At 44.2% G+C, this 13814-nt stretch overlaps 1 protein-coding gene across 1 annotated transcript in view; it reads left to right on the forward strand.

Annotated features, from left to right (window-relative positions):
* UVRAG (UV radiation resistance associated) overlaps positions 1-13814 on the forward strand; it is a 205852-nt gene that overhangs the window by 94935 nt on the left and 97103 nt on the right. The window contains exon 7 of the mRNA XM_030200046.1: positions 2121-2226. Coding sequence (XP_030055906.1) covers positions 2121-2226 — 106 coding nt within the window. The remainder of the gene's footprint in view (positions 1-2120; positions 2227-13814) is intronic.

The following is a 13814-nucleotide window of genomic DNA, read 5'->3' on the forward strand; positions in this document are numbered from 1 at the left end:
TTTTCTTGCTCCTCTGTTCATTCAAACAAACAGGGCAAATGATCTGCAAATTCCAATGCCGCAGTAAAAAGAAGATCAGAATCGGGATTATTTTTCTTCAAACATTTATGCTCTGTGAAATCTAAAACAAATGAAGCCCGATATTGGCCATGTTTTGCCCATGCAAGGGCTGCGTCAAGGGCTAGGTAATGCTAACAACAGATAAAACATATGAGTAAAAAAATATTATAAAAATAAATAGAATAATTAGACATAAATGTATAAATACCAATTATAAATACCAGAACATGTACATTAAAATTCATTGGTAATATCAAGATAAATGGAAACTCATATAAGTTATAACATATATATATATAGCCACATACCCAAGTGGTGCACAAAAATCACCTCACCAGCTTGGCCAAAGCTAAATACACACACACACCAGAAAAAAGTGATCCTCCTAATCACTGCAATAACAACTTTGAACCTGCACCCAATTAATTAAAATTCTAAGTGCACAAAGTGACTTCTGTTTATGTCGCCGACACCAAATTACGTAGGAATCCCTCGTCCTGTTTAAGAGGGAGAGGAAAGTAGAATAGACGAAAAAGAAGAAATTGAGTAAGAAAGAGGGGTTAAGAGAGGGTGGGGGTGGTCAGGGAGAGGAGAAATTGTGTGATGTGAATGGGCTTGGGAGCAATGAGGGACTAAAGATTGGTTGGTAGGAGAATGATATGGGTGGTATGGATGGGGTGATGCCAGATTGCATGGGATAAGACAGTAAGTGATATAGATGGGAAGGGAAATGGGACTTAATATACGGTCTGTGCTGGGGCTGGTGGTTGGAAGGCGGGACTAGTGCTGGGCAGACTTATACGGTCTGTGCCGGGGCTGGTGGTTGGGCGGCGGGGATAGTGCTGGGCAGACTTATACGGTCTGTGCCAGAGCTGGTGGTGGGAGGTGGGACTGGTAGTTGGGAGGCGGGGATAGTGCTGGGCAGACTTATAGGGTCTGTGCCAGAGCTGGTGGTTGGGAGGCGGGGGATAGGGCTGGCCAGACTTATACGGTCTGTGCACTGAAGAGGATAGTACAAATAAAAAAGTAGCACATATGAATTTATCTTCTTGGGCAGACTGGATGGACCGTGCAGGTCTTTTTCTGCCATCATCTACTATGTTTACTATGTTTATACCGCCTTTCTGAGGTTTTTGCAACTACATTCAAAGCGGTTTACATATATTCAGGTACTTATTTTGTACCAGAGTCACAAGGAGCTGCAGTGGGAATCGAACTTAGTTCCCTGGGATCAAAGTCCACTGCACTAACCACTAGGCTACTCCTCCACTGTGAGAAGAGGAGTAAAGTGTGGGTAAACTTGTACTAGTGGATATGAGTTGGGATTGGGGATGGAAAAGAGACTGGTGCTGCGTCCCTAGCTGGTCTTTTAGTTATGAGACCCTCCCTTTGTGTGTCGCTTGCTATTCAATTGACTGCATTTCAATGTGCCTGGCCAGTTGTGCCTGTGACCTTCAATGTTTTGTTTTACTTTTTCCAGCTGTGGTCATTTATGTAGAGTTGAGTCCCCGCAATCATTTTGAAAAGTTGACTGTGCCTTACAGTTAATGCAGAGGTTAACGTGGCTAAACAAAAACACCAGAGCATTTGCCACCCCAAAAGGTGTAGTTGACTGTATCTTGTGTTATTGCCATGCATGGTAGGAATCTCTTCTTTGCATAAACTGCGTGGCAGCACTCCTAAAAATTATGAGACCATCCCCAACAGTTAATGAGGAGGCTTTGCAGTCACCACATGTTAATTTTGGCAATTACTGCACAGTAACTGCAAAACCTGGCTTTACTTTAGCAGCCTGTATCTTCTTTAAAAAAAACAAAAAAACAAAACATAGGCATAATAGGCCAAATTTAACAAAGGTTGTCTGAAAGTCTTTATCCAGAAAAAAAATTCTTCAGCTGATTTGTTTTTTTTCCAGCTAACTCTATACAGCTGTGTTTTGACATTTAATAATTCAAGCCTCTAGGCTGATATTTAAGTTGTTCTGATTGACTCAAAAATGTCCTTTCTTCATTGGGTAGAACGTATCCTACAGTAAACACATTCTTTTCTTTGATTTTCAGATTACATAGAACCCAATGTGCAATTAAACAGACTCAGGTAACTGTTCAGAAAATAGGAAGACAGATAGAAGAAAAATTGAGGCTTACTTCCACGAGCAATGAACTAGTAAGTATGTTTTTAGCGCTTTATTTCTATTTCTATTCCAAATTTTTATTTTTATATTGTTGCTGCTTTACCTAATACATAACCCTATTGCTTACTTAGCTGTCCGCTGTGAGATCCATCACTGGGGTAGGTTAACATAGAGATTTGAGTGTAGAGGCTCAGTTAGCACTCTAGTGTATTTGATATATTAAATTTTTTGTAATCTATAAATATGATCCTGTAAACATCCTCACAGTATTAACTATTCCGCAGTTCCCTGATATCCAAAAGAATTATCAAGTAACGATTTTTATGTTTCAACAATTTTTATTGAGGATTCAACAAATTAAACACATTGGACAAGCTCTCTGATGATTGAATTGAACAACATAAAGAATACGACAGAGTATGAAAATCCATCCCCAGAGCTTTAATAACTATCTGTCTTCCCCCCCTACCTATGTATCACCCCCCCCCCCCCCCAAAAAAAAAAAAAATTATACACATAACTATTCAAGGAACAATCACTTTACTTCTTTCAGGGTGACGTAACAGGATTCACCCTCCAACAGAGCACAAAAATTGTCAGGAAGGAGAGAGAGGAGAAGGAAAAAGAACCCCACAACTCGACCCCCTCCTTGACCAAACAGGAATATTTATCTTCCCTCCGTTATCTCAAAAACTGTGAACCTCCATAAGATAGATCAAATATTATTGTCCCCCCAAAACCTTTTTAACTCGCAGTCCCCCGCAGCCATTGCACAGTAACAAGACAACCACAAACTAGGAGGGATGCTGCAACTCTTGAGCCCCCCAACAATTACCCTGTACCCTAACCCTCCCCCCTTCCCGGTGCAATGCCTCACTCCCACCCTCTCAAGTGGGCCTATCCTCCCCAAGGGAGTTTATTCAGGATTTGACTACGTGCCCTTGGTGAGATCTTGTTCAAGTAAACTTCCCATATTGCAAGGAACCTCCGCTGCCTTCCAGGAGACAAACATGCTCCCCGTGATTCCCAGACCATTACTTCATGCAATTTGTTTCTCCAGTGCCAAAAGGAGTGGGGGCGATCCTGGGTCCAATGAATGAGAATGCATTTCTTCTCTAATATACATGATTTACCTAAGAACAACTTCTCTCCTCTCGTGCCCTCCTGCCGCAAGCATGGATCACTAAACATCGCCCTCTCAAATGATATCGTAATTGCTCGTCCTACTACCAGTTGAAGAAATTGAGCTATTGCCGACCAGAACAAAGTAATTTGCCTACACTGTCACTACCATGGAAAAAAGTAGCCTCCGCCCTCCTTCACTTTTTGCAACACGGCGATTCCGATACCCCAACATGAAAGGCCTGTCTCTGAGAAAAGTATGCCCTATGCACAGTCCTAAAGTGGCACTCCTGCAATTCTGCACTATGTACCAAATGTACTCCACTCTGAAGAGAGGACAATAACAATTTCACTGAAACCGTCCTACCCACCTCTTTGCTCCACTGATCCACGACCGTTTGTAAATCCCTATTTTACGCCATCCTGCATAACTCACCATGAAACCAAGAGATCGAAATTTAGCCCACGGCATCTCCCTCTAAAAGTTCTCGCAGCTGTCGTCCGAATCTTGGGAGCAAACTGCCCCTCAGCAACGAACGCATGTAGTGAGATAGCTGACAATAGGCTAATATTGTGGCTGGACCCTGTGCACATTGAGCTACAAAATCTTGAAAGGGCAGTAGGGGACCCATCTTATTTAGCTAAACTTTCTTGCTGCGTCACCCCCTTCTCCGTCAGGGACTGAAAAACTCTATTTTCTCCACCCGGCGTAAAGTCTACATTCCCTGTAAGGGCATCCACACGCTGCTAAAAGGGCTCTGCCCCCAAAGAGGGAGAACCGTCCTCCACAAAGACCATAAGGGTTTAAGCAAAACACTTTCTCGCAATTTCTCCGGTAATCTCCCCCTTGGAGTATGAAGCAACAAATTCAGATGCCAAGGGCGAAAATAAACCTGTTCCAACCTTACATCCATCTAGGTTGTGGTACCCAGCAACCAGTCCCATAGATGGCGAAGCAAACAAGCCTGATTATATTTCCGAAGATCAGGTAACCCCAACCCTCCTGATTTTGGGGCCCTGTCAAGTAATGCCACCTCATTTTTTATTTCCATCCCCCCCCAACAGAATTTTGCCACCATCCTCTGAAGTAACGCCAAATCTCGTCACGATAAACAAACAGGTAAGGTTTGTAACACGTACAGTCACCTCGGAAAGACGATCATTCTATAGAGATGCAATCTACCTAGAAAAGACAACGGAAGAGTAGACCAGAGTGACAACTGTTCTTTCGTCTCTCGGAGTAGCTTTAAATATTAAGCTCGTACAGAATTGAGGGATCCATTGACAACTATACCCAAATAGCGAAACGACTCCCTCGCCCACCTTAAGGGGGACCCATACCCCCATGACTGTCGTAAAGCATCCGAACTCGCCAGTGCTTCCGATTTTGTAAAATTCAATCGAAACCCGGAGAAATCTCCATACTCTACCATACTCACCATAAGATTCGGCAACGACGACTGTGGCTCTGTGATCAGTAACAATAAGCCATCTGCAAATTACAGTTAAAAGACCCTATCTGCACCTCTTTAATTTTCCGGATTATGCTGGATCTCCCTCAAAAGAAGATCCAGAGTTAAAACAAAAAGTAGCGGTGACAGAGGGAAACCTTGCCTGGTTCCTCGTTTGATAGGGAACCAGTCAACTAGTATTCCGTTAGCACACACCTGCGCCTTTGGGTCTGAGTACAGAGTCCACACCACTTTAACAAACCAGCCCTCTATACCATACGCTTCCAAAACCACAAATATGAACCCCCACTCCACCCTGTCAAATGCTTTTTCTGTGTCAAAGCTTATTAATAAAGCCTGAGCTTTTTCTGAGCCAGTGGTCTCCAAGGCCGCCAATATTCAGCGCATGTTTTTCGCAATCACCCTCCCGTGAGTGAACCCCACTTGGGGTTTGGCCACCCAAGAGGGAAGAATTCTCGACAACTTATTAGCCATAATCTTGGCCAGAAATTTTACCTCCATTTTGAGCAATGAAATTGGGCGATAGGATTCTGGGCGTTCTGCTGGTTTGCCCGGTTTTGGGAGAACTATAATTTGAGCTGTATTAAGATGCTGTGGTAACTTCTCCCGTTGGATAAAATTATTAAAAACTTTCACCAGTACCGAACTGATCTCTGATTGCAATAATTTGTAAAACTCACTACGGAAACCTTCCGGTTCTGGGGCTTTCCCCAGTGCACTCTGCCTAATGACCCACTCCACCTCTTCTACTGCTATAGGTGCATTCAACTGAACTAACTTAAACTCTGTGACTCTAGGTAAATCCATACTAGATAGGTAAACCTCACTGGCCATTGGTGGTGGGGTCTGCGGTTCATAAAGCCTTGCAAAAAAACTCTTGAGTGTACCTTGTTAATAGCCCCATCCTCTTGTCTCTGAACTCCCTTTGAATCTACTAACGTGGATATTTTATGACGTCTGGAACTACCGTGTGCCAGCCTAGCCAATAATGTGCTTCCCTTGTTTGCAAACCAATAGAGCTGATATTTGTAATAAGCCCAAGACCTCTTCGCCTTTGCATGCAACAATTTGTTCAGAGCTTGCTGAGCTTCCAATAATTGTCTTAACCCGCAGGGAGTGCCACTGCTTTGGGAAACCAGTCTTCCAAAAAAATGTTTGTCCTTTTCTGGAAGGGATTCGGGGAAGCCCACTAGCCTTAAGTTTTTTCTGCAGGAGCGATTTTCTAAATCTTCTATCTTCTCTTCTAAATTCAACAAGCACTTTAAAAGCTGTGGCTGCCCCTCCGTCACCTTTTGCACTTCGTCCTCGATGTCCCCCACACGCTGCTGCACCGCCTGGAGCTCCGCCGCCATTGCCACATACCTCTCCTCCATCCCATCCAATATGTCCAGGATCCGTTGAAATTTTGCTTCCACCGTCTGCTCCACCTCCGCTTTAACCTCCGTTATTATCTCTGCAGACCATAGAGAGCTCGGTGTTGGGGACGGCGGCATGCTCTTGTTTTCCATCTTGGAGTCTGTTAACTGCTCCTTCTCCCGACTCTCTTTCCGCGTGGATTTGGCAGCCATCCGCGTTAGTTTTTAACTCCACAAAGGTCTTATACTCAATACAATCTGAGATTAATTTAAGTTTTCCATTCATGGGGAGAAAAGCTGATTCTGTGTGCTGATTATATCGGGCACTCCGGAGCAGCGATTCACTTCCTCCTCCGTAGCCCAACCGGAAGTAAGTAACGATTTTTAATGAACAGATTTTACTGATGGAAAGCAAAGTTTCAGTAAAGATTTGCACTGAGAATTTGTATAGTTAAGTGGCAACGAGAGAGAGTGAACCAAACCTTCTGGACCCATACCATATAAAGTTTTAAATACTAATGTTGCCAATTTAAAATCAACTCTCTCCTTAATGGGGAGCCAATGCAATTCTCAAAAGCGGGGTAACCTGATCCTATTTTTGATAGAGACAGAAGAGGAGCCCAGGTCAGAAACATGGGATATCCTCCAATTCCTTGACAACCCGCCCCCCCCCCACCCCCCACACACATACATACGAAGCTGTGACTGTTTCCATTTACAGAAAGACGTATAGATGAGAATGTGGGAGACCTCCATACCTCTTCTCCAATAGGAGGTGAACTCTATGTACAGCAAAACTTCCCAGTCTGTGGGGCAGGACCTCAAATGGAGTCATAAAACCACATTTGGGGTCACAAACTAGGTGAAATCTCCATAAGTGCATCATTATTGTGCACCTCTGAAGGGTCATACAATTTTATTGGGCCGTAGTCATGGAGTCATAGTTACAAGATTAGGAAGCACAATGTACTGATTCCAAAAGGCTCTGGCATTCCAGAAGCAACAGCCTCCTCACCATTCCTCAGTGGTTTGAATTTCACTCTCAAAAGAGCCAGGAGTATGAAGGCTTAGTCCTCAATGTCCCATGGTAGAGAGGTGAGGAACTTTTGGGAAGAAATTCTTTCAGAGCGTTGTGTTCACGTCCACTTAGCATACTACCAGCTCTTCTTGAGTATGTACTTACCAAACATAATGTGCAGTGTAGCGGAGTTTGCTAACACTGTCCTTTATGAGAAGGTAGATGACCTCAGTGAGTTAGTATCCAAGGGAAAGGAATGTGGATGATATATATAGTTTGTGTGTCTCTGATATTTTAAAAATGGCATCGAGAGCCTCTGAAATGAGGATTGGGGGCTGCAGAATTGTCTAGATGTAGGCCTCAGGCCTCAAGCCAGAGGTGCAGGTGTGCCATGCCAAGGATAGAATCTCTTCAGAGATAAGTTGCATGAGGTTGCTGCTCTCATCAAGCAGCACTCAGATACTACAACTGCTATTACTACTACTACTTATCACTTCTATAGCGCTACAAGGCATACGCAGCGCTGTACACCATACATGAAAAAGACAGTCCCTGCTCAAAGAGCTCACAATCTAAATAGGACAAACACACAGACAACTAAGAGGTAAGGGAATTAAAGAGAGGTGGGGATAAAAAGGGACAGGGCAAGTGAGTAGTGGTTAGGAGTCAAAAGCAACGTTAAAGAGGTCAGCTTTTAGCCTGGATTTGAAAACAGCCAAAGACGGGGCTAGAAGTACAGACTTGGGAAGTCTATTCCAGGCGTGAGGTGCAGCGAGATAAAAGGAACGGAGTCTGGAATTAGCAGTAGAGGAGAAGGGGACAGACAAGAGAGATTTATCCTCAGAACGGAGTACCCGAGGGGGGCATAGGGAGAGAAGAGTGAAGATGTACTGGGGAGTGGTAGAGTGAATGCACTTATATGTCAGCAAGAGAAGTTTGAATTGAATGCGGAAACTGATAGGGAGCCACTGAAGTGACTTGAGGAGAGAGATGGCTAAGTGGGAGGCCGGTGAGAAGCAGGTTGCAATAGTCTAGGCGAGAGGTGATAAAGAGTGTGATAAGGGTTCTGGTAGAGTGTTCAGAGAGGAAGGGACGGATTTTGCTGATGAAATAGAGAAAGAAACGACAGGTTTTGGCAATCTGCTGAATGTGAGCAGAGAAGGAGAGAGAGAAGTCAAAGATGACCCCAAGGTTACGAGCTGATGAGAGACAGGGAGAATGAGAGTGCCATCCACAGAAATAGAGAAAGGGGGAAGAGGAGAGGTAGGTTTAGGGGGAAAGATGAGAAGCTCGGTTTTGGCCATGTTAAGTTTCAGATGATGTTGAGACATCCAGGCAGCAATATCAGATAGGCAGGCTGATACAGTGGTCTGGATGCTAGTTGAGATTTCGGGGGTAGAGAGGTAGATCTGGGAGTCATCAGCATAGAGGTGGTATTGAAAACCATGGGATGATATCAGAGAGCCAAGGGAAGAAGTGTAGATGGAGAACAGGAGAGGACCGAGAACAGAACCCTGAGGTACACCGATTGGTAGTGGGATAGAGGTGGAAGAGCATCCACCAGAGTGTACACTAAATGTGCTAAGCGAGAGGAAGGAGGAGAACCAGGAAAGAACAGAGCCTTGTAATCCAAGTGAAAACAACGTATTAAGGAGTAAGCTGTGATCAACAGTGTCAAAAGCGGCGGATAGATCGAGAAGGATGAGGATAGAATAGAGACCTTTGGATTTGGCCAGTAACAGGTCGTTGGAAACTTTAGTAAGTGCAGTTTCAGTTGAAAAAAGAGGGCGAAAGCCAGATTGGAGTGGGTCAAGAACAGCTTGAGATGAAAGAAAGTCAAGACAGCGGCGGTGAATGGCAGTTCAAGTATCTTGGAGAGGAGGGAGATGGGTCGCTAGTTGGAAGGACAGGTAGGGTCAAGAGAAGGCTTCTTAAGGAGTGGTGTGACCATGGCATGTTTGAAGGCATCAGAAACGGTCGCAGTGGAAAGTGAAAGATTGAGGATATAACAGATAAAAAGGGTGAGAGTAGGAGAGATGGTGTTAAGAAGGTGAGTAGGAATGGGAACAGAGGAACAGGTAGTTCGTTTTGAGGAGGAGAGAAGATGTGTTGTTTCCTCATCAGTGATTTCGGGAAAGGAGGAAAAGGACGGAGGGGTTGGGGAGTTTGGGGAATGGACAAGGGGAGGGAGAGGTGGGGGTGGCTTGGTAGAGAATTCAAGGTTTATCTTCTGAACCTTGTCATGGAAGATACTCTTCAAGACCCTCTCCAGACCCCACTCCTCGCTTGACTTCCTATTCTAGGAAGTTTTACAGCGAAGGGCAATGGCGATCCAACGGCTGCGAAATTAGTAAGCGGTCTTGAATGCAAAAATTATAGGGACAGTCTTATGAACCTCAACATGTATATGCTGGAAGAGAGGAGAGAGAGAGGAGACATGATAGAAACGTTTAAATATCTCAAGGGCATTTATGTACAGGAAGAGAGCCATTTTCAAATGGAGAGCTCTGGAATGAAGGGGCATACGACAAAGTTAAGAGGGAATAGGCTTAGGAGTAACCTAAGGAAGTATTATTTCACAGAAAAGGGTGGTGGAGGCGTGGAATAGCCTCCCGGTGGAAGTGGTGGAGTCGAGGACTATTCTAGAATTTAAAAAGGCATGGGATAAGCATGTGGGATCGCTTAGGAACAGGAAGAATTAGGGGTTACAGAGGATTGGCAGACTGGGTCATATGGCCTTTATCTGCTGTCATGTTTCTATGTTTCTATTACTCTCATAAACATAGGTTTCCTCCACCTAGTCTACTCAAATGAGGGTCTAGAAGACCCAGCCAGCTCCACAGTCAAAACCGTAGCTGTACCTGATGAGCTTCCGTTAGGAGGGAGGTTACATTTTTTTGTACCAAGATGGCTTCTTATAATCTTAGACAACTGGGTTGTCAAATTTAGTTTGGGAAGATTACTGTCTGCGATTAGAGACAATTCCTCCAAACTGGCTACTGAGAAAATCAAAGATAAGCTCTCAACATCAGGAATTATATACCAAGGAACTCTCTTCCCTCTTGTAGGCCAGTGGGAAGGGATTTTATTTCAAGTACTTACTGATCATAAAGAAGACGGGGGAATTTCATCCTCTCCTAGACTGAGTTCTGAAAAGTATTTGACCAGACAAAAGTTTAGATTGGTTTCTTTAGTCACCCTCATTCCATTCTACAAAAAGATTGGTTATGCTCTCTGGACTTAAAAGATGCTTATACCCACATACAGATACATCCAAGCCACAGGAGGTATGAGATTCATTGTAGGGAAACACCACGCCAGTACCTTGTATTGCCTTTTGGCTTCATGTCAGCACCAAGAGTATTCACAAAATGTCTAGCAGCCATCACAGCATCGCTGTGCAAACTAGGGTTGCATGTGTTTCCCTGCTTGGACAATTGGCTAGTCAAGAACACATTGGAGGAAAGAGCAAAATAATTAATGCACATGACCATTTGGGTGCTGGAGCTTCAAGGGTTCTTCGTAAATGATCCCAAGTCGCAGCTTAGCCTGTTGCAAAAATTGCAGTTCATAGGACCTCTACTTGATATAACTCTAGTGTTTGTATTTCTTCCACAGCAGTGGATTTTAACTTTACTTTCCTTAGCAGTGGAAGTGCACAAAAGTCAACAGGTATCAGTTAGTCAAATGTTGAGTATTTTGGCCATGTGGCCTCCACAGTTTGTGTAACTCCTATAGCTCACTTCAATTTGAGGCGTGCTCAGTGGACTGTGTCTCCCCAGTAGACACAGACCACAGGGAGTCTTCAGGATGTTATCTCCATCACAGCTCCTTACCAGGATTCCCTGTCATGGTGGATGGTTCATTCCAATCTGGCGAAAAGAATCTCCTTCCAGTTTTCTCAAATTTAAAAAAAAAAAAAATCCTCACAATGAATGCATATAACCTTTGTCTGAAGAGCTCCTGTAGATGGACTCCACATTGAGGTTTCTGGTCTGCTCAGGAAAAGATTCATCAAGTAAACTTCCTAGAGCTAAGAGCAATCTGGAAGACACTAAAAGCTTTCAGAGATTGGTTATTTCATCAGATCATTCTAATCCAGATAGGTAGGTTGCAGTGTACTACCTCAACAAGCAGGGAGAAAATTTGTACCTCTAGTATTGATTGTCTTTCTTCTATGTTTGTGAAGCGCTGCGTACGATTTGTAGCGCTATAGAAATGCTAAATAGTAATAGTAGTAGTAGTAGTATTGGGGAAACAGAGGTGGAAGTGGGCCATCTCAAACAGATTGCTTCTCAGAGCCACTTATCTGGCAGGAAAAGATAACTGTTTGGCGTACAGACTGAATTGGGTTCTGCTACCTCACAAGTGGTCTTTAGAACAATGGTGTAGCGCAGAATATCTTTTGAGTGGGGCACCCCCTTGATTGATCTTTTTGTCATTCAATACAGCAAGTAAGTCCCTCAGTTCTTCTCCAAACTAGGGTCACATGGCAAACTATCTTCAGATGCCTTCCCCCTTCATTGGGTTATAGTTATGGTTTATATTGTTCAATATACTGCTTTTCATTAGAAACAGCAAGGTGGTGTACAATAATCATAAAATTAGAAAGAAGCTAGAACTCAATTTTCATGCTTCAAGGCCACTGGAAGTATCTCAGAATTCGAGTGTGAACATGTCACTTCGAGTACCGTGTGTTGTCATTTGGCCTTGCATCAGCTCCAAGGGTTTTCACCAGATATTTAGTGGTAGTCGCAGCATTGCTACGTAGACTGGGAGTCCAGTGTTTCCCTACCTGGACGATTAGCTGGTGAAGAGCACATCAAAGGACAGTGCTCAGGACTATTTGGGTGTTGGAGCTATTAGGATTTGTTTTAAATTACCCCAAGCCCCATGTGCTCCTAGTTCAGCAGTTGGAGTTCATTGGAGCCCTGCTAGACACACAGCAGAAACAAGTCTATCCCCCTGTGCTGAGGGCAGACATACTAGTCACAATCACCACTCAGGTTCAGGCCAGCCAGCAATTCACAGCTCGGCAGATGTTGAGGTTGTTAGGGGGCGTCCACGGTGCATGTCATGCCTGTGGTACATCTTCACATGAGAACTGCCAGTTGCTTCCTAGTGGTTTCATGCCTCCGGGAACCTAGTGGATGTCACCCGATTGACACTGGAGTTAATTCAGTCCCTCCTCTGGTGGTCAGTTTGAAACAATTTGACTGTGGGACTTCTATTCCAAATTGCTCAGCCCCAGAAGGTGCTGATGACAGATGCATCCTGCCTGGGGTGGGGAGATTGTGTGGATGGGCTTCACACCCAAGGTGCTTGGTCATCTCAGGAATCAGATCTTTAGATCGACCTTCTGGGAGCTACGGGCAATCTGGAACGCTCTAAAGGCTTTCAGAGATCAGCTGTTCAACCAAATTGTGCTCATTCAAATGGACTATCAGGTTGTGATGTATTACACCAACAGGCAGGGGAGTACCAGATCATACCAAACTCAAGACCGAGGAACAATGATTCTGATTGCTCCTTATTGGCCCAGGCAGATCTGGTTTCCTCCTTCTTCTGGAGGTATCATCTGAGGAATATTGGAGTGTTTTCCGACCATCATGTAGAATGAGGGATCTCTTCTGCATCCCAAACTCCAGACCCTGGTTCTCAGAGCCTGGATGTTGAGAACTTAGAATTTGCTTCCTTGCATCTTTCAGGCGATATCTCCAAGGTCTTGCTGGCTTCCAGGAAAGATTGCACTAAGGTGTTATTCTTTCAAATGAAGGAAGTTTGCCTTCTGCTGTGAGGGCAGAGCCTTAGATCCTATTTCTTGCCCTACACAGACCCTGCTTAAATACCTTTTAGACCTCTCCAAGTTGGGTCTTAAGATCAACTGTAAGGGTTCAGCTCAGTGCAATTAGTGCTTTCCATCACCATATAGAAGGTAAGCCCATTTGTGGACGGCATCTAGTTGTTCAGTTCAGGAGAGGTTTGCTTTTGACAAAGACCCCTAGCAAACCTTTGCCTGTGTGATGGGAGCTTATCGTCCTTACCCAGCTGATGGAAGCTCCTTTTGAGCTGCTAGATGTCATCTGAAGTACTTGACCTGGAAGATGACGTTTTTGGTGGCTAACTTCAGCTGGTAGGGTCAGTGAGCTTCAGGTCCTAGTAGCGGATCCATATTACATTAAATTTAATCATAACATTCTCTGCTCGCACCCTAAGTTCCTGCCTAAGGTGGTGGTGGAGTTCCATCTAAACCAGTCATTTTTTCTTCCAACATTCTTTCCCAAACCTCATGCCCATCCTGACAAAAGTGCACTGCACACCTTGGACTGCAACAAGCACTGTCCTTTTTACTTGGAGTAGACTAGGTCCTACAGACAGTCCACCTAGCTCTTTGTTTCTTTTGATCCCAACAGGATGGGGGGTGCCTTCAGAAAACACTCAATCTCCAATTGACTGGCAGCTTGCATTTATTTCACTTATGCCCAAGCTGGGATGACTGTTGAAGGTCATGTGAAGGCTTGTAATGTCAGAGCCATGGCTGTGTCAGTAGTCCACTTGCACCTAGAGCAAGATACCTGATGTGATGGTTGGTTTGGGCAGACTGTTATGCAGAATTTGTTTGAGGTTTAGAATCCAACTCCACCCCTCTAGGT

The sequence above is a fragment of the Microcaecilia unicolor genome, chromosome 4, assembly GCF_901765095.1.
Source record: "Microcaecilia unicolor chromosome 4, aMicUni1.1, whole genome shotgun sequence".
Classification (NCBI taxonomy): Eukaryota; Metazoa; Chordata; class Amphibia; order Gymnophiona; family Siphonopidae; genus Microcaecilia; species Microcaecilia unicolor.